At 35.0% G+C, this 26,987-nt stretch overlaps 1 protein-coding gene across 1 annotated transcript in view; it reads left to right on the top strand.

Moving 5' to 3' along the window:
- Nucleotides 1-26,987, top strand: part of LOC144433049 (uncharacterized) — a 139,425-nt gene that overhangs the window by 15,010 nt on the left and 97,428 nt on the right. Inside the window, exons 2-3 of the mRNA XM_078121361.1 lie at nt 4,299-4,397; nt 13,653-13,751. Of these exons, the coding sequence (XP_077977487.1) occupies nt 4,299-4,397; nt 13,653-13,751 (198 nt within the window). The remainder of the gene's footprint in view (nt 1-4,298; nt 4,398-13,652; nt 13,752-26,987) is intronic.

Below are 26,987 nucleotides of genomic sequence, written 5' to 3'. Positions count from 1 at the left end.
CCAAAATGAAAATATTTGGCAAGTAAAAATAATTAAAATAATTACAACTTTAATGTGGCTTCAGACTTTGCATTATGTTTTGCGTATCTTTCCCCGTTTTACATGTAATTTTAAATCCGAAAAGGTTCTCTCTGGTCATGTCAGTGGTTAGCCATGCTTACATATGACAGGTGGTGCACAAGTCTATATTGCAGACTTGACTCTAAACAAATAGTAGGGACAATTGTTAGAATCGAGTTCACCAGATTACTCCGTATGCAAGCATGACTAGTCAGTGATCATACCGGGACTGCTTTGAGTACGAGCAACGTGAGGCATGTTGAGGTATTTTGTTGAGAATTATAAATATTGCAAAATGTCAAGTACAAGGTTTAAATACAATGGAATGATGAAAAAAATTGGCCAAGTCTGCTGACAGGCGCCGGTCACAAGAAACTCCGTAAATTAAAGTATTAGATGATGTATGTATTAATCGCTATCTTAGTTTCCGTACTGCGACAATTCCAGGTACCCGGATGCACGAGGGACTAACCCGGAAGCAAGTCATTGTCAGCCATATGTTACAGTGGTAACATCGTCCAAGAAATTGCTGCATTCAGAGTGTCATTATTCACAGAATTGTTGTTTTCGAGTGAAAACCCGTCTTGAATTGTATAACTCTAACAAATGAAGACATGTCAAGTTATATTTTGAAAGTTGTATCGCTAGTTTGAGACGATTTTCTCACGTACTATCGAGGCTTACTTGGACTTGGACCTTTCTACAGTTCAGCGAGAAGTTTAGCCAGTCCGATAATTCTTTCTGGTTTAGTTTACAATACTTTTGATCACGCAGATTTTGTTGTTGTGATGAAAAGGAATAAAAAAAAGATCACTTCAACCATTTCGTTGTGTTTTCTTTGTGAAAGGTAATCAAACATGAACGAGTGTTACCACTGTAACGTATGGCTGAGAATGACTCTCTTCCGGGTTAGTCCCTCATGCATTCGGGTACTTGGGATTGTACGGAAACTAAGATGGTGATTAATACATTTCTTCCCTATATCTACTACAACTAGTACAAGTTGAATGTTGTTGACTTGGTAAATTTGTTAGAAAATTGAAATTGCCTCAAAATTATTTTAGATCCCTAGTTTATTTCATTCATCATTAAAATTATTTCCAGGGTTAAAGCTGTAAGACACTGGAATTATTTATAGCCAACCTCAAAATCCTCTTTTTTTCTTTTTCTTGTGTGCATTTCCCAGTCATTTTTGTTTCAGAGATTTTGTGCAATTTTTCATAACAGTAGATTTTTGTTATAAAATGGTGACTATGGTATAAAAGTACAATACATTACCAACTTTCTGTGTAAAATGTGTTTTATAGTGAGACATCATATGAAACTACTAACCACTTTATTAGCTCCGCTGTCAGCGAAAGCTGAAAGCGTAGCTTTAGGTATAGGTTGTATAGAGTATAGAGAGTAGAGTGAATCATAGGTGTCCGTCAAACTTTTATATTTTCATTATTTTCTCCGGAAGTGACAGTCAGTATTCTTAGATATTTGGTGTGCATGTTCCCTGGGGGGAGGCTATTCAGATTTGTTCATGCCAAGTTGATCTGTGCCATTTTCAATTTTTTATGATTTTTTTTCATAAAATGTCATTTTGATCATCTCCGTGAAAACTTATTGTCAGATTGCTTTGATATCTGGTGTGTTGATGCGCAGGGGGTAGCTTACTCAGGTTTGTTAATTTCAAGTCAGCACATCTTCATTTTTATTTTTTATGATTTTTTTTTTGTAATTTGAAAAAAAAATGAATATGTTAAATTATGAGGATAATGACCGACGCCATATTGGAAATCATTCGACGAGACTTTAAGTAAACTGCCACTTTTCAAAAGACACTATTGACGTCAAACAAGCAATGTAATATGTGCTATAGTCATAATTCTACGCATTGGGCGCCCAAATGCATGAAGTGACAAGCGTTTATTCGAAACAGGGTTGTAAACTTCAAATCCAAATTCTGCACCCTTCTACATAATCAGCCAGTCCGCAACGTCCTTATTTGCATACTCTATCCTGATTCGACCAGAAGCTGAAGCTGACCTCATGTGACCGGGTGATTTTCCACAGCAAGGAACAACACGAGACGTTCTTGGTACTCACTAAAATCTCACTTCAGACCCACTATAAAAATGTGATGTTTTTAGATAACATGTAACTTGTGATTAATTCTATATTGTCGTGCAATTTGGAGTGACAGTGAACCAGAATTAAGACAACTTGCGTAAGGAAGGCATGCGGTTGAAGTTATGCAAGAGCAGTCTAACTGCGTACTGTGAATCAACCAAATTTTGTTTATTGGCCGACAGTTCACATGTAAAGTTAAACGACATGAACGTGTCTTGCCATTTCCAAAATGCAAATATTTGGCAAGTAAAAATAATTAAAATAATCACAACTTTAATTTGGCTTCAGACTTTGCATTATGTTTTGCGTATCTTTCCCCGTTTTACATGTAAATCCGAAAAGGTTCTCTCGTCATGTCATCAGTGATCATACCGCGAGGGCCGAGGGGCTGCTTTGAGTGCGAGCGAAGTGAGGCATGTTGAGGTATTTTGTTGAGAATTATAAATATTGCGAAATGTCAAGTACAAGGTTTAAATACAATGGAATGATGAAAAAAAATGGCCGAGTCTGCTGACAGGCGCCGCGCCGGTCACAAGAAACACTGTAAATTCCATCTTTCTTAGTTTCCGTACGGCGACAACCCCAGGTACCCGGATGCACGAGGGACTAACCCGGAAGCAAGTCGTTGTCAGCCATACGTTACAGTGGTAACATCGTCCGAGAAATCGCTGCGTTCAGAGTGTCATTATTCACAGAATTGTTGTTTTCGAGTGAAAACGCGTCTTGAATTGTATAAATCTAACAAATGAAGACATGTCAAGTTATATTTTGAAAGTTGTATCGCTAGTTTGAGACGATTTTCTCACGTACTATCGAGGCTTACTTGGACTTGGACCTTACTCCAGTTCATCTGGAAGTTTAGCCAGTCCGATAATTCTTTCTGGTTTAGTTTACAACACTTTTGATCACGCAGATTTTGTTGTTGTGATGAAAAGAAATTTAAAAAAAAAAGATCACTTCAACCATTTCGTTGTGTTTTCTTTATGAAAGGTAATAGAACATGAACGAGTGTTACCACTGTAACGTATGGCTGCCAGAATGACTCTCTTTCTGGTACTTGGCGGGGATTGTCGCCGTCCGGAAACTAAGATGGCAATTAATACATTTCTTCCCTATATATATCTACTCAACTTGTACAAGTTGAATGTTGTTGACTTGGTAAATTTGTTAGAAAATTGAAATTCAAATTGCCTCAAAATTATTTTAGATCCCTAGTTTATTTCATTCATCATTAAAATTTCCCAGGGTTAAAGCTGTAAGACAATGGAATTATTTATAGCCAACCTCAAAATCATCTTTTTTTTTCTTTTTCTTGTGTGCATTTCCCAGTCATTTTTTTTCTGAGATTTTGTGCAATTTTTCATAACAGTAGATTTTTGTTATAAAATGGTGACTATGGTATAAAAGTACAATACATTACCAACTTCTGTGTAAAATGTGTTTTACAGTGAGACATCATATGAACCACTAACCACTTTATTGCATCGCTAAAACAAAACTGCATAGTGAAGAGCTGAAGAACTGAACCAATTCTACGTGTCACCAAAATAAAAAATTAAATTTTAAAAAAAACAGCGGAGCTATTCTGACCGATAGGTCGCTTGTTACATTGCTAAAACAAAACTGCATAGTGAAGAGCTGAAGAACTGAACCACTTCTACATGTTACCAAAATAAAAAATGAAATTAAAAAACAAACTGCGGAGCTATTCTGACCGATAGGTCGCTTGTTTTAATATTGATTTTGGTAAACCAAGATTTCCTTGTGTATATGAACCATATGAAGTACATGATTGAAATAGTAAGAATTGCTTCAAAACAGGAATGTTGGTGTAACATTTCAAAGAGTGTTTAATTTGGCTGTATCTTCTCATATTGTATGCAGGCACTCTCTGTACATTGTATATAATTACAATCTGTAATCTGATCAATATTAAAATAGGATAGTTAGCTAGTTATGGTTATAAAGACCAGACTTAATGGGTTATAAGAATTGTTGGCTGGTATTCCATATATACATCAACATTACTAGCAAGACTTCTGTTTATTGTTACTCAGACGGTATAATAAATTTTGACAAATAATCTTATCAGACTGAATATATTTCCTTTCTCCCTTCAGGGCGGTGCAGGACCTCTCTTCATTGCAGCTCAGAATGGTCACCTTGGTATTGTCAAGTATCTTGTAGAATGTGGAGCAGATAAAGAAGCAAGCAAAGAGGTACTGTCACTCTTATACATGTACTCAATTGTCAGCATAAAGGCAAATGTCAGATTAGAATCAAATTGTAGGTGTGATATGTTGTCTAGCAGAACCATTGGTAAAGTTTCTCCTCCACAAAAATATGTCATCTACGTCATTGTTATTGGTTCACTGATAAAAAAGGCAGTTATGTGAAAATGTGAGATTCAAACATTTGGTTATAATACTGCAGAGTTTGGAATACAATAACACATAATGAATATCTTTATTTTAACTGTCTGTCTGCGTAACATACTATTTACAATCCTTTGATACTTTTTCATAATTTTCTACATTCCATTTTGATTTCACATATATGCAATATGAGCTAATAGCAGAAAATAGTTAGATTAGCAAATAAACAGCATTTTTATAACCCCCCCCCCCCCCCCCCCCCCCAACTCACTCGATTATATAGTGTTGATGATAGGATACTGAGTTACAGCTACATGTCTTTGTATTACAACCTGTGTTCTGCATGGGATAAAGATGCTGGAAAATGTTTACTTGTTTGAAGTTGTAGATACCAGTGCCACAACTACCTGATGAATAGTCAGGAAACCCACTTTAATTGATCAGAGAGTGCAATTTGCTAAGCAAAAAATTATGTTTAGCTAATAATATTCTACAAATCAATCAAGGTGCACTGTTAAAATATAAAAATCTTATCCATACAATATTTGTGTTTTCACTTTTTACAACATATCACTGGTGTTCAATGTGTCCAGTTTTTTCTCAGTGACACACTATTTGTATTATAGGTAGCACCACTTGCCTTTATTGCACATAACCACAGATTACTTTTTGGCCTTCACTAATTCTATCTGTGAAATATGAAAAATTACAAACATATTTGTCTGATCCATTGATCATGTTGTTAATTAATACATGTACTAGAAGTAATAGACAAATTTCTGGTTCCAAGATACATTGTGTGAGACAACGTCTCCTATGTTGTTACCTTTCGGCTTGTTTTATCTTTATTACATTTGAAATAACACTTTCATTGTGAAATGATGGAAAGACATGTTGACCCCTATAATTATGAGTGATTTTATAGAACAAAGACAAAATGTCATCAACGACAGAGAAGGATTTTACGGGTGAACCCAGGGTACAGTCAGGTGACAACCATACCCTGAGTAATGTTGTATGGGGAGACACACAATGCATCTTGGAACTGGCAACAGGTCTATAGCTGAAAATATTAAACAGTCTAAATATATGGACACAGGGTCACCCCTGCCATGACTTGCATGGACAGTATACTTCATACATTGTAAAAAAAAATTTAGGTGAACCCAGGGTACAGTCAGGTGACAACCATACCCTGAATAATGTTGTATGGGGAGACACACGATGCATCTTGGAACTGGCAACAGGTCTAATAGCTGAAAATGTTTTACAGTCTAAATATATGGACACAGGGTCACCCCTGCCATGACTTAAATGGACAGTATACTTTATACATTGTACAAACAATTTTTGCTGTGATGTTTTTATTTTAATACTCAAGAGTCAAAACAAAGTGATGGATTAATTTGTATAATAGTATAATCGAAATATCTTAATTTACAAGCAGGTCTTGCCCTAATGATGAAATTTAGAGAATAAAATTAATGTTTTTAATAAGTTTTTAATATTGGTTTGTTGACCCTTTGACAGTCAATATATGTTCCCCAGCAAATTATAGATATTGTTTATTCTTATCTCTTTCCACCCCTTCTCATACCTGCTTAATGATGTTTCACTAAATATGATATCATTACAAACTAATCATTACTAATCATTAAATTTGAAAGTGATTAAAAGACACCTCTCATTGTCCAACTTAGCTTACTGACTGATTCTTAATATCATCCATTCTAATATCCCTATTAATATGTTAATCAAATAGTGACATTCATGGGCTGCAAAATATGAAAACAAAGAACCATACAATAACAGTATTAACTGTAGTGATCAAGACATCAACTCCATGCACTGAAACAAAACAGTTTTACTTGAACAAAATGAAAACTGTGAGACAACATGGTTAATGTAAACATACTTGTTAGTATTGCCTAAAACAGTAAACAAGTTTGAAAAGTTTCAGTAACTAGTAACTCAGGACCTGAAAATCAAGATACCAGTTTTGTACCTTGTGGAATCTTTCACTCTCAAAATTCCATCAAGTACAAATGCATGCTTGCATGGCAATAATCTGTTTGTAAACTGAAACAAGCCTTGCAACACCTGTCAACATGATCATCAACAACTTAATTGACTGTGCTTAGCTTGTAAGTGTGCACATTGATTGTTGCTAATGTAGACTCAAGGCCCTTAACCTGTGTAGCCAGCTTGTTGACGTAGTTTACCTTTTAAACTCGGATTTGTAAAAAAAAATGTCACCACAATAATTAATATGGCATTCATACTGTGAAAGGGATAGAAAAGGTAGTAACAAATTGTAAATAACACATTTCTATGGCAACTATATTAACCTTCTCATGCGCTTGCTTTTGTAATATCTTATGCGTCAGTTCCATTTCCCATATTTGAAAGAGAGATGGTTGACTATCATCCTCTGATATCATCATCGTCATTGCCATAATCTTACAGTATATGGCAATCTCACCTGTGTGTCTCTGCATGTGCTTTGAGTTCAGCAGCAGAGATGTCTCCCTTGTGGTAAGACACCAAAAACAGTAGTACTTGCCTGTCAATACAATGTAAATCAATTATTATGGTACATATTATTATTCCAATAACTATGCAAATTGTGTAGGGAAAATTCACAAGTCAAAGTTAGGTTAGGACATGCCACTAGCCCCTGGCATTCCATAGATCATGACGAGATAGTCGTAATCTCCACTCAGCCAAATGACAATAGTGACTTAGGGACTGGTCAGTTTTTCCAGCCTGGGGGGGGGGGGATTCTTACATCAGGCAGACAAAAAGTCACTGACCCCCCCCCCCCCCCCCATCTGTAAAACCCAAAACAGGCTGACCCCCCTATCACTTAATTCTAAAACATGATGACCCCCCCCCCCCCCCATATATGATATTCGCATGAGTGACAGGTATTTTTTGATCGTGACTCAGTGTGGACTGCTTGACTGTCTTGCATCTACTTTATAAGATCCCGGGTTAGCACTATCATAATTATAATTATTGACTACACAGGGTAAATATATTTGAAAAGGAGTTTAATAGCATCTTGACAGTGAAAGGTAGGGGGAAAGCTTGAGAAGGGAATATGTACAGCTGTCATGGGGGGGTCCTAGGGGGTGTCCCCCTAGAAGCCCAGGAGGTTTTTAACTCTGAAAAGTCAATTTTGAGACTATTCAGACATTTTTAGAAAATCATTTCCAAGCTTTACAAGACAGCACCAACATGTAAAAAGCAACTACATAAGGTTGAAATATTTTTGAAATATAGTTTGATAGGATCTTGACAGTAAGAGGTAGGGGGAGATCTTTAGACTGGGATGTGTATACCTCATGGGAGGGGGTCCTTGGGGGTCTCCCCCTAGAAGCCCTGGAGGTTTTTTCCCTGAAAAGTCAATTTTGAGACTATTCAGACCCTTTCAGAAAATAATTTCCAAGCCTTACAAGACAACACCAACATGTAAAAAACATACGGTTGAAATACTTTTGAAATATACTTTGATAGCATCTTGACAGTAAGAGGGGAAGAGCTTGAGACTGGGATATGTCCACCTCATGAGACTATTCAGACCCTTTCAGACAATAATTTCCAAGCCTTACAAGACAACACCAACATGTAAAAAACAACTACATAGGGTTGAAATACTTTTGAAATATACTTTGATAGCATCTTGACAGTAAGAGGGGAAGAGCTTGAGACTGGGATATGTCCACCTCATGTGGGGGGTCTGGGGGGTCTCCCTCTAGAAGCCCTGGAGGATTTTTACTCTTATATTATAGCCAATATTTACGCTATTTAGACCCTTTCAAGCAATAACTTAATCCATGCTTTACAAGACAGCAAGTATCAGAAACTATTCTTTATAACTTACACTAAGGGTTGAAATATGTTCTTAAAAAGTTAAATGGCGTCATTATATACATGTAGTAAAGGTCAGCACATCTAATGGTAGTATCATTGGTAGGGGAGATTTGGAGATTAAGGCAATTTTAGACTATCTTGGCAAACATTTCACATCTTGAAAAGACAATATCATCTCAAATTAGAACAGGGTGAAAATATTTAAGAAAAGTTTAATACCATTATGACAGTAAAAAGGTTGTTGGTGCATCTGATTGTTGGTTGAATGTATGAGTGACCTCTGGAATGAGGGAGTCCTTGGGGTTTTCCCCCTGGCAGATATGGAGTTTTTTGCTTGAGATACTAAGGCAATGTTTAGGTTATTCATAACCTTTGAGGTAATATTTCCAAGCTTCGAAAAGCTAACCTAAATGTACGTTTTAAAATAGACATGTAACATTAATATAGGGGCATTAATATATGTATAATAAAGTCACCGGTATGTTAGAGAACTTTAGGTGGTCATACCTAGTGTATAATAGAAACTGGAATCTGATGAGATGTGGTGATTTGTTGTGTCAATAACATGATGAGTAGAACAGTTTAGATTAACTTCATTTATAAACTATGTATGAAAATTGCCATTACGAAACCTTCAAGTTCACTTTTGCCCCAAACTGCAATATAAGTGAAGCATTGATTGTGAAACAGCCAAACATTCACATGACACGTTCTGTAACTAGTGTGGTAGCTAGGTAATACATGTATATGTATATGTGTATAGTTATGTTTGAACTAATAAGTAATATTAAAGAATTCATGTAAGAAACAGGGACAAAAACAAATATTGACATGTACCACATTTCAGACAAGGCTATATGCCATTGTAGAAAGGATTTTTTCTTCCATCACAATTTAAAACACAATGACCCCCCTATCCACAATTTTGAAAACAGCATGACTCCCCCCTACTGCCAATTTCAAAAACAGGGTGACCCCCCTAGCAATCCACCGGACCCCCCCCCCCCCCCCCCCCCAGGCCGAAGAAACTGACCGGTCCCTTACCCCTGGAATCATAGACAAGTGAAGTTGATAGGTTAGAGCAACAATATTTATGAATGTGTGAGATGAGAGGGGGGGGGGGGGGGGTGACCATGTTTTCATGTAATATGTCAACATCTTACACTGGCTCTACTACAACCCTTAACACTGAAGTCAAACACTTGTTTTGCCCCACACATTTATAAACGTATAATACAAATGTAAAAGTATACCCTGTCAAATGGTGAAGTTATTTGAAACGCGAACGGTATATTTTTACACTTGATATAGATACCACTGTATCAACAATTGTGGCAAATGATGCAAATGTTTTACTTGTATGTTATGAGTTGTACATTTTCTGAAGTATACTGATGAGAATCCACATACTGGACTCACTGTAGTGTACATGTATAGAGCTGTACATACACCAACCAATATATCCTGTTTACGGTTTACTGGTATTTGTTTCCTCTGCACAATGAATAACAACATGCCAGGAAGAAGGGTAGTGTTTATTGTTGTTTTTAAATTTAACTAACTTCCACAAATACCCATCAAGAGTATCTACTTCTCCTAAATTCAATGCCATGGCTGTGCGCAGATTTTGTACGAGTCTCCTACCAGAAATAGATTCCAAACTACTGTGTGTTTGAGACTGTTGAGTTGATTTCATAGATCCCCCACCATGATCCCCGCCAACTTTGATCCAGATCTCAGTTGGTGGTATGTGGTTGTACTCCATTAAGTTTGATGAACTGCCATGATGACAAAAAGAGCATACACCTGCAATTCTATAAAATGTTGTTGATGGTGAAATGTGAAAAAGCTGCATATACAAGTAGAAATAAATATAAGTCCATATCCTGAAATAAAATGAACAAATTTATGTAATTTGTACCTGTCAATTGCATTCAGTCTACTTAGCACTACATCCACTAGATTAGACACTGCAACAAATGGTGCAAGCCTAACTTCACTTAAATCCAACACCTTCCGTTCCCCTTACAGTGAATGTAAATGGTAGATTTTGTGACTGCAGCTCTAACCTCAAGTTGTTTCCACACTTTCTGTCATTATTCTCTCCTTCTATGGGGCAATTCCATTGCTGTAGCCACCTAAGTGCATGGAGGAAAAAAAAACATTTTTCAATAAAATGAAAGTTTTACTCCATGATTACTACAATGTAAAAGTAGATTAAATACTGGATTAGTTTCAATATCATACATGCATAAACTTACACATTGATGTACACATATGGACATGTAATGTACATATACAAAAGCATAGGCAAAGACAGACACACAAACCAAGAAAGACATAACATATTATGAGTAAAGAATCATAAACCCATTGGTATGATGACAAATACACATAAATAGATGGTTTAATAAATTCATCAGCATGCATTCTTGTTATATTGATAATTTATCAGTTTTCAATACTATTGATTTATTGCAGCTGGGATTAAATTTAGTAATCTGACAACTAGTATGGGATATAATTTCAGTGAAATTTACTATTATTTGACAAAAAGTACACACAAGCAGCCAAGAGATGTTATGAAGTGTATTCTACATTTTAAAGTATGTCTAGTGAATTCTCTCATCACTAAAAATAATTAAATTACAACCAAACAAGTAATTAAAATGGAATATACAAATAGTATTGATTTTGCATTTTTTAATACATGATAAAACAAATCTATTTTTTTATACGAGGAGAAAAAACAATGTGAAATGACAGGTACTAATTTCTTGTTTGTAACTCTATTAATTGCAAAAGATTAAAAAGTGTTTAATATTAGTTATTGCAAGTCAGTAACAAACATTTTACACATGTTTTAGATTTTTTCTAATTTAGTGAATGAACTACACACAATGATTTAGTTAATTCTGTTACATACTGAGTTTTTGTCAAGTAGGAAGACATAGTAGAGTTCTCTTAAAAAATTTAAAAAATCCAAATTAAATACCCACATGTCATCAACATGTGCACTTTAATAATATACAATCAATGTATTAAAACAAAAAAATAGTTACACTGACCTGTCCTTCCTGTCTTGAATTCTACAACTTTGTCATGTGTCATACCTAACATTTCTGTTATCATTTTTGTAGCTAACATTTCAAACTCCTTGGTATCTTTGAACTTATCCATTTTCTCTAGTAAGCTCTTAGCAGCGCATCCACTTTAAGTTGAAGTACTTGGTTGTTTTAGAGTTGTACTATAGGAAGGAGTGGAGGTTGGTTCGACAACTTCACAATAATCAAGGTCTCTATATTATCAAATATGGACACTTAATGGATATGTTGAGACAGGTCTTCCAAGGCCACATACATGTACAAATTACAACCATACATTTCATAATCATGTGATGCAGTTAATGATGATAAAACATTTAAAAATGCCAGTTGGTGTAACACTCACTGTGAATGACAATGAAATGTGTACATGACAGACTCAGGCCAAGTGTGAGATTGGACAAACCACTCACAGAGACACTCACTACAATATGAAATCACTACAAAACACTTGGATGCTCCTGTCAGTTACTTCCTTGCAAATGGGACATTCAAACTGTTCAGACAACTGTGTTTGGAATCTGTCTTGACTTAGTTCCAAGTTATTTCAATATGTCTTACCAGCATTCCCACGTACACAATCACACAACACTGAGTTTGTACATTGCTACTTTTCAAGTTTGTATCTTGGCTCTGGTGGAACAGGTCACTTTCTCGTTTTCTCCCACCTTTGCTGAGGGTTTAGCAAACAGAATAGTTTCCACCTCTCTGGTGTTTCCTCCATTGGAATACCTCTGACTTCGGTATGTACTGTCTGCCAGCAAGTTTCGCTTTGCAATTGTAGTCTAGTGCACGTTTGCAATCCGTGCAATTTGACACAGGGTGTACTATACCAGTATCGATATCAATGTTTACATCAAAGCAATTCATTAATTCGATGCGTAGTGGTAATTTATCATGATCGGTACAAAACACAGGTACAGGCCAGGTCAGGTAAAGACTGGATATTAGTTTTTTTTATTCACATTCACATTTAGATCCAACTGCTTTTTTTATTTCCAATATATATTTGTTTTCATGGCACATTTCATCTTCTTTTTTATAAATGCTAATTCAACAATGTAAGTACTCGAATATGTTCACATTCTGTTAAAAACACGTATGATAAATTATATACTCTGAACGGCTCAATCGATATCTCTCTTGACAACCATTAATTACCAATTTTATTTACCACTCACACATAGAATGCACGTTTAGATGTGTTGTAGAGTGTGTAGTAGACAAGTAAAAATCAAGGTGTATTTGTTACATTGCATACAAAAAAAGTGACCATTAATGGTAGATGCACACCCAATGTTGGAACTCCACAATTACAAAGCATAGAATGTACCCATCACCTGACCTGATGTTTTGTGCCAACTTTCATTGACCTTTGATGCAACGTATATGTTAGTCTCAGTTATGCAGACTCTTGCCATTTGTATGATTCACTAGCAGTAGAATATAGAAATAATTGGTGCTATGGTTATATTGCTGGAAATTTAATTTAAATATCTGAGTCTTGATTTATTCAATGAATCAGTGATATGAAATTATATCTAAAGTTGTTAATGATAGTGAGCAACAAAAACTAAAAGTACAGAGAGAAGAACTTTTTGGATTAACTTGAATTTTATCTCTGTCATAAATTATTAACATATGACTTAGCATCAGAACATTTAAATATATTGTGATTGTTTTGAATAATTCAACTGCTAATGTTGATTTTGGTTTAAGAGTATAAACATAAAGTTATTAGAGCAAACCAAGATTGTCTTGTATATAAACCCATATTAAATATACATGTATGGTTGAAATCGTAAGAATTGATTTAAAACAGGAATGTTGGTGTAACATTTCGAAGAGTGTTTAATTTGGCTGTATCATCTCATATTGTATGCAGGTACTCTCTGTACATTGTATATAATTACAATCTATAATCTGATTAATATCAACATACGATAGTTAACTAGTTATGGTTATAAAGACCAGACTAAATGGGGTTATAAGAATTGTTGGCAGCTGATATTCCATGTATACATCAACATTACTAGTAAGACGTCTCTTTATTGTTACTCAGACAGCGTAATAATTTTTGATAAATTATCTTCTTATTATACTTCTGTTCACTCTTCAGACCGGTGCAGGACCTCTGTATATTGCAGCTCAAAACGGTCACCTTGGTATTGTCAAGTATCTTGTAGAATGTGGAGCAGATAAAGAAGCAAGCAATGAGGTACTGTCACTCTTTATACATGTACTCAATTGTCAGCATAATGGCAAATGTCAGATTAGAATCAAATTGTAGGTGTGATATGTTGTCTAGCAGAACCATTGGTAAAGTTTCTCCTCCACAAAAATATGTCATCTACGTCATCGTCATTGGTTCACTGATAAAAAAGGAAGTTATGTGAAAATGTGAGATTCAAACATTTGGTTTTAAAATACTGCAGAGTTTGGAATACAATAACAAATAATGAATAGCTTTATTTTAACTGTCTGTATGCATAACATACCATTTACAATCTGTTGATACTTTTTCACAATTTTCTACATTCCATTTTGATTTCACATATATGCAATATGAGCTAATAGCAGAAAATAGTTAGATTAGCAAATAAACATCATTTTTATTTTAAAAAACACAAAAAAAAAACCACCCCCCAACTCACCCGATTAGATAGTGTTGATGATAGGTTACTAAGTTACAGCTACATGTCTTTGTATTACAACCTGTGTTCTGCATGGAATAAAGATGCTGGAAAATGTTTACTTGTTTGAAGTTGTCGATACCAGTGCCACACCTGCCCGATGAATAGTCAGGAAACCCGCTTTAAATTGATCAGAGAGTTCAATTTGCTAAGCCAAAAAATTGTTTATAATAAAATTTAAAAAAAACCCAATTAATATACTATGTTACAATATAATCATATCCATACTATGGTGTCCAATCCATGACAAAATTACAACTCCTCATTTTGCTATTCTTATTTCAATTTTACGACTCAAATATCACATTTGACTTAGAGATTGAATTTGACGACTGCGTATTCACGCATATAGAATTCTGTCATTTAGAAATGGTACCTTTGTACAAACATCATGAATGCTGGCGAGAGTGCAAAATTTGTGTGTCCAAGTTATAGTGGTAGACTTACTGGACGTAAATTGCGCCAGTTTGACGCAAGTCTGGGTTTTCTGCTGTTCAGGAACTGGGAAGATTTTGTCATCTGGTTTTGATGCGATGGCGTAAACATTTCCCGCAGGTTTGTGTCTACTGTTGCCTGAGGTGTACCTGTATGACCACTACTACTAGTACACACAGAGCTGCCGCTTGGTGTAGAGCATGAGGCAGGACTTTCGGCGACCCGATCCACGGGGCCGTCATTCAGGATGCGTGCCGCAATTGTGAGGTACCGTCTTGCTCTGTCAAGTGATGAGCGCGACGTCTGTCCGCCACTGGTTCCTGGCCTCACTTCTTTGCCGTCACATGCGTGAATACGCAGTCGTCAAATTCAATCTGTAAGTCAAGTGTATCAGCACATTTCGAATATCCAAATTCAAATTTGTAATGTTATTTGTGAAATCGAATTTAGAACACTAAGATTGAAGGTAGTGATGTTGATTTGTAAGATAAAATGTTGAATCGTAGAACCGTGAAATCAAAATGTTGAATTGAGAAATAGAATGTTGAACTTCAATGTGAAATACAATGTTGAACTGAGAAATAGAATGTCGAATAGTGGAACCCTGAAATCAAATGTGTAACTGTGAAATTGGGTTTAGAAGAATGAGTAGTCGAATGAAACAGGAAGCAGAGTAATCGAATGTCGAACTGTACAATAGAATACAGAATTAAACATGGAAAATAGAATACAAAAATGAAAAAGTGAAAGTTGAGTTGTAAAATTTCATTCATAAATGAAGTTCAGTTGTTTAATTGCATTCAGTTTTGGAATGACTAATTGTAAAATGGAATATAGAACAGAAAAATAGATATTTGAGTTGTAAAATTGAAATAAGAATAGCAAAATGAGGAGTTGTAATTTTGTCATGGATTGGACACCATATCCATACAATACTTGTGTTTTCACTTTTTACAACATATAACTGCAGGTGTTCAATGTGTCCAGGTTTTCTCAGTGACATGCTTGTTTTATTATAGGTAGCACTGCTTGCCTTTATTGCACATACACGTATTTAACCACAGATTATTTGTTGGCCTCCACTAATTCTATGTGAAATATGAAATTTATAAACATATCTGTCTGATCCATTGATCATGTTCTTAATTAATAGAAGTAATAGATGATTTTCTGGTTCCAAGATACATTGTGTGAGACAACGTCACCTATGTTGTTACCTTTCGGCTTGTTTTATCTGTATTACATTTGAAATAATATTTTCATCATGATATGATGGAAAGACATGTTGACTCTCTTTAATTATGAGTGATTTTATAGAACAAAGACAAAATGTCATCAATGACAGTGAAGGACAAGTGAACCCATGGTACAGTCAGGTCACAACCATCCCCTGAGTAGTGCATGCAACCCCTCCTGTATGTTCTGAATATAAGGTGTTGTATGGTGAGACACTTGAGGCATCTTGGAACTGGCAACAGGTCTATAGAAAATGTTTACAGTCAAAATATATGGACACAGAGTCATAAGTACATGTCATAACGTGCATGGTCAGTTTATTTTATACATTGTACAAACAATTTCTGTTGTGATGCTTTGAATTTACTTAAGAGTCAAAGCAAGTCTAATTAATTTGTATTAATAATCCAAATATCTTAATTTACAAGCAGGTCTTGCCCTAATGGTAAAGTTTAGAGAATAAAATTAATGTTTTTAATAAGTTTTTAATATTGGTTTGTTGACCCTTTGACAGTCAATATATGTTCCCCAGCAAATTATAGATATTGTTTATTCTTATCTCTTTCCACCACTTCTCATACCTGCTTAATGATGTTTCACTAAATATGATATCATTGCAAACTAATCATTACTAATCAATAATTTCAAAAGTGATTAAAAGACACCTTTGACTGTCCAACTTCGCTTACTGACTGATTATTATTTTCATCCATTCTGATATGCCTATTAATACCGTAATGTTAATCAAATTTATCAAATAATCTTTCTTGGATAATTTGATGTTTAATTAGGCCAATTTCACTTCAAAAGTAGTCATAATGTTACTTAATGATAAATTAATTGGGAGATATGTAAAAGGTTTGCTATAATGAAGTGTTATTTACAGTGATGCACAACCTGAAATTATAAATAACAGTTTTATGTGTGTAGTTGTATTTGATGTAATACAATATTCATTATTAAATAGATTTTGTTTTGAAAGAGGCTACACTGTATACCATACCTTTAATTAGGACAGCTGTGTCAGATGATCCAAACTTAAAGGTGATTCAAAATGCTCACATTCACTATCGCTAATTTGCTAGATGACATGTTTGTGAAATGCATTCTGGTTTTAAAACTTTTAAAAAAGCGTCTGCAAACACCTGAAAATGACCCTTTTTCAGTCACTTCCCTTCGGATTTACTTCGAGAGTTTTCGGGTATTTCCAGTCCCACCTAGACCACAGGATTTTATGACGTTATAAGGGCTACTGGTTAGCATGTAGCCTATGACGAGCGTAGTCAACAGGTGAATAAAACTCAACAGCATTGTGAAAAAATACATTGCTGGTCGTTGAAATAGACATCAGTAAACAAAAACTACAGTCTACATGTCTTATTAACCAACATTTACCGATATTTACTCACACTTTCTGACTAATTGTCAGTGTCTGTGGGTATAAATGCTAAAATGTTATGTCCCCATATTATGGCAAAATAAATCAAAACGGCTATACTAGATATACATAAACACTTGTAATGTCGCGTGTTTCACATTCATTGACTTTTATTTATCTAATTTTTTATTATTTGCCGACAAGAAGCATTACGATACCGTCGTGACGCGCTGATGGCATCCCAAGGACGGCATATTTTAGCCCAATCGAACTCGAGTCGCCTTTTGAACGGCGCATTTAACAACAAAGTAAACATATTTCATCTCGAATAAATATACTAGCTATCAGAATACCAATGGGAAACTTCAAGAAGGTGTATCAGGACATGCAGTGCCACAATATATTTGTAATTGTTGGTCCTATCTCGATTTGCTCCGAGCATATGGAAGCACGCTCCGAGTCATTGCATCATGTAAATGGAACTGTGACCGACCTAATTTTGTTGTCCATATATAAAATGAGAGTGACCTGTAAATGTTTCACAGTTTTCGTTGTGGTCTTGTATTGTCACATGTTTGGCTTGTGAACGCAAGTTTACATATATTATTTTCGGCCAGGTCTGTCTCGGGCGCAATACTCTAGTTCGAGTCTGAGACCCATGTAAAACCTCATCTCAGAAATTCGCATTTGGACCGGACTGAACAGAAGTAGGTCTCATCGACTTGTTGTGGACTCGAATTATTGCTTGTTTTTATCACGGTATACAGGTGATTATTATATATTTGATTATCGGTAGGTGGGTAGTAGTGTTGTCAAGTTTTGTGCAGTCACCGCGGCCGCGGCAGTATACGTAGGATAGCCTTCCGCTGATCAAAGCTGAAGCAGTGTATGTACGTTTTGACTCGGGAGAGCACATTCGTGTCGGGTTGAATTTATCCACGTGTTGATATAATCCATATTTATCAGATTTATTGTAAAATTCTTCAAGTCGTACAGAAATGACGTCTCTAACATCAAAACAAACACTGAGAAATTGGACCGGACGTGGCTTAGTATCTAGTTGCAGGCTTTCTCTCATCACCATGTGCTGGGGTCACGACCTTGATGCTGCATGCCGATGTCAATATTGTCCAATCATATATAATATCATGAACATATCGCGATATTTGATTTGTTGGTTTCCTAAACAGTATACTTTGAGTACAATGATTCGTTACAAAATTCTTCTAATGAATATTAACTAGGCTTGTCGTATGAAGTGATATCGCAACAAGGGAAACCATACAAGTTTTCTTCCAGACGACTTGCTAATGTGATATAAATGACAACACGAAACTCACAAAATTTCCTTACAATTTTATTGCTGATAATATGGGTAATCTAATAGCTAGTATATTTATTCGAGATAAATATGTTTACTTTGTTGCTAAATGGGCCGTTCAAAAGGCGACATCAGCGAGTACGAGTATAGTGGGCTAAAATATGCTGTCGACGCGTCATGCAGGTCAAAAGTATCGTAATGCTTCTTGTCGGTAAATAATTTAAAAAATCAGACAAATAAAAGTCATTGAATGTGAAACACGTGACATTACAAGTGTTTATGTATATCTAGTCTAGCCGTTTTGATTTATTTTGCCATAATATGGGGACACAGTATTGTTGCATTTATACCCACAGACACTGGTAATTAGTCAGAAAGTGTGAGTAAATATCGGTAAATGTTGGTTAATAATTATAAGACATGTAGAGTGTAGTTTTTGTTTATTGATGTCTATTACAACAACCAGCAATGTATTTTTTCACAACGCTGTTGAGTTTTATTCACCTGTTGACTACGCTCGTCATAGGCTACGTGCTAACCAGTACCCCTTATGACGTCATATAATCCCATGGTCTAGGTGGGACCGGAAATACCCGAAAACTCTCGAAGTAAATCCGAAGGGAACTGACTGAAAAAAGGGTCATTTTAAGGTGTTTGCAGACGCTTTTTTAAAGTTTTAAAACCAGTATACATTTCAAAAACATGTCATCTAGCAAAATACCAATAGTGAACGTGAGCATTTTGAATCACCTTTAATTTTGTATTTTGGTCATGGTACTAAGAATCCTACAAACAATACTTAGTGACATCATTTGAGTGAAATCAAGTTGATCACTTACATTTGTATCATATATATGCATAATATCTTAGAATCATTCACCATTGTCCATTTCAAAATTAAAGCACTTCTAAGACTTGCATACCACAGATGTAAAACTTTTTTTTGTGGTTTAAAAGAATTTGTTGAAGGAAAATTTTCTTTGTTTATTTATAACATTTTATTGGTTGTTCAGTTATCTTACTGTGCAGATTTTTATGTTATACATTTCATAAAATATTCAATATAATATTATTATGTTTAATACCCGATATCTTCTCTTCATTTGTTGTATTGCTGTGAGTGTCATTTCTGCATAGGGACAAGAGTCGTAAGACAAGTGTCATGTTACAGAAATGGCATGAACAGTGCTACAAAGAATGAAGTGTTGATATAGGTTAATAACTGATTTATCATATGCCTATGCCCAGGTATTCAAAGAGAATACACTAAAAATACAAAGAGCTCAGCTTGTAATGGACTTTGCGCATCGTGCGACTCTATAGTCAGGTGACATTTATGTGCACTTAGTCTGCTGACCATATCAACCTGCTTCGGTGATTGTCAACTTTCATCAGATTTCATTGCAACTTTTCATATTAATTATTTCAAAATACAAGCTTGATAGTAGTGTAGGTTCTCTAAAAGTTTCAGAGAATGCTTTAATATGTTAATAAAAGTCGATGATTGATTGTGAGCGTAGTTTTGTAGTACGTTGTGTTGTATGTGTAGTATACACATAGAAAGTGGCCTACAGTTACTACAGTGATACAGTTACAAAATACACATACCTGAACAGTGTAGTTGTGAATTTTTCGTTTAATGTACTATCATCAATAGCATCTTTTGTGTATGGACATTTTCGTCAAAAGTTTCCTGTTTTGAAAGATGTCTCAGTTTAGTTGACATAAGCTTACATTGAAGATCAACCAGCATTTTGTTTGTATGTTCGCTTATATACGGAATCACTGTTTTGAATCTAATCAGAAAGAAATTTTCTCATGACGTTTAACTTGAATATCATGACATTTTATAATACTGTCCCATATCTGAAGTGATATTTGGCACTTAACATCATCAAAATGATTGATCCTGGGCATAGGTATATGATAAATGTAATTATTTTTTTGAAAATATTTTTATATTTATTTATCTTTTTTATTTTAATTTTTGTGCTGGGAATTGGTCCCAGCGATTTTCTGTTATGCCGACAAATGCACACAAACACATACAGATGCTACAGAGATCCATTTGGGTTTGGGGCTACATGACAGGGCTATGTTGCACGCTCTATATCATGTTGTTAAGGCTTTCCCAGTCAGTCCACAGGCTATCCCAGAGTAACCCAGGCCCGGCAAACATAGCACCTGCAGGCTTTGTGGGAGTAATCATCCCCCACATTTCGAGTCATTACTCCAGGAGTACCACCCCCCCCCCCCCCCCCCCCCCATAAAAAAAAAAAAAAAAAATCGCACTCGTCTTGTGAGTGAGACACGGCTGAGTGATTCAGCCTACCCATCGAGTCTGTAGAACTCTCAGTTGGGGTCGGCCACAGAAAAATCCCCTGTTTCCAGAGGGAGTTGAACCTGTGACCTCTTAACTGCTAATCCTGTGTACTAACCACTACATATGGTGGCCCAGGGCTGCCATACATTATATGCGAATTGTTTTGATAAAAAAAATTTAAAAGATATAGATCGAATTAAAATGAAAGTAAAATGAAAACAAAAATAAAATAAAAAGGAAAATAAAAGTAAAACGAAAGCTAAAGTAAAATGAAAATAAAATGAACTTAAGAGTAAAATGAAAACAAAATTAAAATAGAAATGTAAAAAATAAAAGTATTATAAAACTAAAATGAAAACAAAAGTAAAATAAAATGAACATAAAAGTTAATGAAAACAAAATTAGAATAGAAATAAAATTAAAAGTAAAATGAAAACAAAAGTAAAATAGAAATAAAATCAAAAGTGAAATGAAAACAAAAGGAAAATAAAATAAAATTTAAAAGAAGCAAAACAAATGAAAACAAATTGAAAAACAACAGTGGCAGTTCTGGTCCGCAATGGCCCACAGCTGCCATAGACTAGCATTCCTTGCGATCTAAACAGTACTACTGAAAGTGCTGTATACATGTAGCGATGAGGCTGAATCTGGCTAACTTTATCGTCGTTTGTAACGTGCAAAATGTCCAAAGTGTGGAAAGAATTCAGAGACGCCATGAAGGCGAAAAGAAACCGTAAATAAACAGAAACAAGATCTTTAAATTTACAGGACTACTTAGTTAAAATTGACCAGGACAGCATGGCTGATTATGTATCATTGACTTGCTATTGAGTGATGTCAAGGTTCAACATTGACCAAACAACTGACAAATATACTAAGTACACAAACCACAAAGTTATGATTCCAACTGATTTGAAATAAAGTTACTCAGAAAACTCTGCCAGTGCTACTAGGCAATGACTGAACAACACCTGCTTTGGACAGAGTCCTGTGTATTGTAATATTCCTACTTTCTACTTATTCCTTGGAATAGACTCAATTTTACTGCCAAAACACTGGAGTCAGGAGTGTAACAAAGGCAATATACTCCTGAATGTGATCGTGACTATGCACCACGCTTAACATATTGCCAGCAATTATGGTTGATAAATTAGTGTTACAGTAATAGAGTGCAGTTGCATAACCTCCACCAGCCAGATTCAGCCTCATATTCATATTCAGCCTCATAATCACACAGTCTCACCTTTGAGGGCGCTACATGTATACAGCACTTTCAGTGGCGCCGTTGAGATCATAAGGAATGCTGGTCTATGGCAGGTGTGGACCATTGTGGACCAGAACTGCCAATAATGTTTTTTGTTTTTTGTTTTTTTAAATTCTTGTTTTCATTTTACTTTTAATTTTATTTCTATTTTACTTTTGTTTTCATTTCACTTTTATTTTACTTTTATTTCTATTTTACTTTTGCTTTCATTTTACTTTTACTTTCCTTTTAATTTTGATTTTGTTTTCATTTCACATTCATTTTTATTTCATTCTACTTTTATTTTAATTCTATCTTTATTTTTTAAAAATATTTTAATTTTTTTTCTTAATTTTATTAATTTTTTTTATTAAAACAATTCGCATATAATGTATGGCAAACCTGGGCCACCATACAGGGAGCTGGTTTTGATAAATAAATGAACCACATGTCATTTTATAATCTGGGCTAATCTAGTTATATGATAAATGCAGTGATGATAGTTGTGATATTAATGAATTTAAAAGATTGTTATTTATGATATACAAGTTAATATATGTCAAAGCATTTCTTTCATACTTAAATCTATGTAAAGTTGATTGATGTACATGTATTGGAACAAGTATCAAATGTAGTCTGTTGTACTTCAACTAGACTACTTTTGGACTTTTCTTCTGATTACTCAGGCCTCTACATAGCCTTTTGTTATGAACCTAGCTCTTTTACAAACCTAGTATATACAGTACAAACTTTCCCCATCACTTTATTTGTGAATCAATAATAGTATTAATAACTAGGTCTCTAGATCAGAGAGAATGATCCAAATGTAGTCATGAGCTGCTGAACAATTAGGGTGTGTGAAAATGTTTATATCAAAATGTCAAGTTTATGTGTAAAAGTACTTGAAATAGAGTCCATTTAAGATATAAGTTCTGAGATGATGGAAAGACATGTTGACCCCTTTAATTATGAGTGATTTTATAGAACAAAGACAAAATGTCATCAACGACAGAGAAGGATTTTACGGGTGAACCCAGGGTACAGTCAGGTGACAACCATACCCTGAGTAATGTTGTATGGGGAGACACACGATGCATCTTGGAACTGGCAACAGGTCTATAGCTGAAAATGTTTTACAGTCTAAATATATGGACACAGAGTCATAAGTACATGTCATAACGTGCATGGCCAGTTTACTTTATACATTGTAAAAACAATTTAGGTGAACCCAGGGTACAGTCAGGTGACAACCATACCCTGAGTAATGTTGTATGGGGAGACACACAATGCATCGTGGAACTGGCAACAGGTCTATAGCTGAAAATGTTTTACAGTCTAAATATATGGAAACAGGGTCGCCCCTGCCATGACTTAAATGGACAGTATACTTTATACATTGTACAAACAATTTTTGCTGTGATGTTTTTATTTTAATACTCAAGAGTCAAAACAAAGTGATGGATTAATTTGTATAATAGTATAATCGAAATAGCTTAATTTACAAGCAGGTCTTGCCGTAATGATGAAATTTAGAGAATAAAATTAATGTTTTTAATAAGTTTTTAATATCGGTTTGTTGACCCTCTGACAGTCAATATAAGTTCCAAAGTAAATTATACATATTGTTTCTTCTTTCCACCACTTCTCAAACTCTGCTTAATAATGTTTCACTAAATATGATATCATTACAAACTAATCATTACTAATCATTAAATTTGAAAGTGATTAAAAGACACCTCTCATTGTCCAACTTAGCTTACTGACTGATTCTTAATATCATCCATTCTAATATCCCTATTAATATGTTAATCAAATTTATCAAATAATTTTTCTTGGATAATTTCATGTTTAATTAGTCCAATTTCACTTCAAAAGTAGTCATAATGTTACTTAATGATAAATTCATTGGGAGATATGTAAAAGGTTTGCTATAAATGAAATGTTATTTACAGTGATGCATAATCTAAAATTGTGAATAACAGTTTTATGTGTGTAGTTGTATTTGATGTAATACAATATTCATTATTAAATAGATTTTGTTTTGAAAGAGGCTACACTACATACTGTACCTTTAATTAGGACAGCTGTGTCAGATGATCCAAACTTAATTTTGTATTTTGGTCATGGTACTAAGAATCCTACAAACAATACTTAGTGACATCATTTGAGTGAAATCAAATTGATCACTTACATTTGTATCGTATATATGCATAATATCTTAGAATCATTCACCATTGTCCATTTCAAAATTAAAGCACTTCTAAGACTTGCATACCACAGATGTAAAACTTTTTTGTGGTTTAAAAAGAATCTGTTGAAGTAAAATGTTCTTTGTTAATTTCAAACATTTTATTTGTTGTTCAGTTATCATACTGTACAGATTTTTATATTAAACATTTCATAAAATATTCAATATAATATTATGATGTTTAATACCCGATATCTTCTCTTCATTTGATGTATTGCTGTGAGTGTCCTTTCTGCATAGGGACAAGAGTCGTAAGACAAGTGTCATGTTGCAGAAATGGCATTCACAGTGATACAAGGAATGAAGTGTTGATATAGGTTAATAACTGATTTATCATATGCCTATGCCCAGGTATTCAAAGACAATACACAAAAAATACAAAGACCTCTGTGTGTAATCCATTTCGAGCATCGCATGACTCTATTGTGAGGTGATGACATTTACCTGCACTGCTGACCATGACAACCTGCTTTGGTGATTGTAAACTTCTTCTTCTTCTTCTTCTTCTTCTTCCATAACTGGCCACCTTCAACATGTTGAAGATTTTGCCAGTGAGTGCGCAGCAAAGATGATGATGGTGAATTAAAGCAGTACTGACTCAAAGTAAATAAATAAATAAATAATAAATAAATAAAATAAAATAAAATTTAATGTACATTTAGATGTCCAGGTGTGATGCCACTTGAGACTTGAAAGCATCAAGTGAACCTACAGTTACAATGTCTGGTGGTAGATTGTTCCATTCTACGATGGTTCTAGGGAAAAATGAATATTTTCTGTAGTCTGTTTTAAAGGTTGGTATTTGGTAACTTTTACTGTGCATGTGTCTGGTATATCTTGATGGAGGTTTAAGATACTGGTCTTTGTTCATAGCAACTGTTCCTACTGAGATTTTATAGAGCATTGTTAGTTTAGCTTCTTTCCTGCGTTGTTCTAGTGATTTCCAATTTAGAGTTTGTATCATGTTGTTAACACTGGAGCGGTTTCTGTATCTACTAGTAACATACCGGGCAGCACGCCTTTGTATTTTTTCTAGGTTGGTTATATCAGATTGTCTATATGGGTCCCAAACAGTGGTGGCATACTCAACCATAGGTCTAACAAGTGTTTTGTATGCCTTTTCTTTAATTGCAGTGAATCCTATGTTGAGGTTTCTGCGTAGAAAATCCAGGGTTTTGTTTGCCTTATTACATATCAAGTTGGTGTGTTGGTGCCAGTCAATGTCAGTTGTCAAAGTGCATCCCAGGTACTTTTTGGATGAACTGTGTTTTAGTGTCTTTCCATTTAATTTGTAGTCACTGATTATTGGTGATCGTTTCCTTGTTATTGATAAGACAGAACACTTATCTGGATGGAAGGACATTTTCCACTTGTCTGCCCAGGCAGCTAACTTGTCAAGATCATATTGTAGAATTTGGCTATCAGCTTCTGAAGTAATGGTAAGGTAAGCTATTGTGTCATCTGCAAACAGGCGTACAGTGGAGTTCAAGCCTACGTGTATGTCATTAATGTAGAATAGGAACAGTGATGGTCCCAATACAGACCCTTGTGGGACCCCTGATTCAACTGCTATAGTGTCTGATGATTCACCATCTGTGACAACTATTTGGGTACGATGAAGTAGGAAAGATTGTATCCAATTTAGGGTTTTACCTCTTATACCAAAGTGATGTAACTTATGTATCAACAGGTTGTGGCTGACTCTGTCGAAGGCCTTGGAAAAGTCCATAACTAGAACATCTGTCTGTTTACCATTTTCCATGTTGAGGGCTAGATCATCTATGAGTTCAAGTAGTTGAGTTTCACTGGATCGACGCTGTCTGAATCCATGTTGTAATGGGTAAAGGATATTATTTGATTCTGCATGGTTCATGATGTGTTTTGTTACTATGTGTTCCAGAAGTTTACAGCATACACATGTAAGCGAGATTGGTCTGTAATTTTCAGCTTTATACTTCTGACCTTTTTTGAATATTGGTGTCACAACAGCTTTGCGCCAATCGTCTGGGATTTCGCTGCTATCATAGGACATCTGAAAGATGATAGTTAATATTGGTGTTATTTCGTCTGTGAGCTGCTTCAACACATAAGGTTTAATGTTATCTGGACCAGCGGCTTTGTGAGGATTCAAGCCTGCCAGCAGCTTTCTGACTCCATTAGGAGATATGATGATGTTTTCTGCTGTACTGCCATAACTGTCATCAGGCATTTGGCATCGCTCTACAAATTCATCTGAGGTGAAATTTATAGTTTCAGAGAAGGCAGATTGAAATTGTTTATTCAGTATATTTGCTTTCTGTATTGGATCAGTATGCAGTTTTCCATTGTGCATAAGTGGAGCTACCCCACTGTTATCTGTCTTTTTATGTTTGATATAAGTCCAAAAACGTTTCATTGGTGAATTGTTATTGTCATCCTGTTGAGGGGTAACAATATCTTCAATGTAGTTCCAGTAAGCCCGTCTGAGCTTTTTTTGAACAAGGTGTTTCAAATCTTTGAATTGCGTGATATGTTTTGGGAAAGCAGATTTCTTCATTCGTTTGTATACAAAATGTAGTTTGTCTCTTTTCCGCATTA

The sequence above is a fragment of the Glandiceps talaboti genome, chromosome 3 (assembly GCF_964340395.1).
Source record: "Glandiceps talaboti chromosome 3, keGlaTala1.1, whole genome shotgun sequence".
Taxonomy (NCBI): domain Eukaryota; kingdom Metazoa; phylum Hemichordata; class Enteropneusta; family Spengelidae; genus Glandiceps; species Glandiceps talaboti.
Note: the sequence above shows the minus strand (reverse complement) of the source record. Positions and strands in the feature narration are given on the sequence as shown.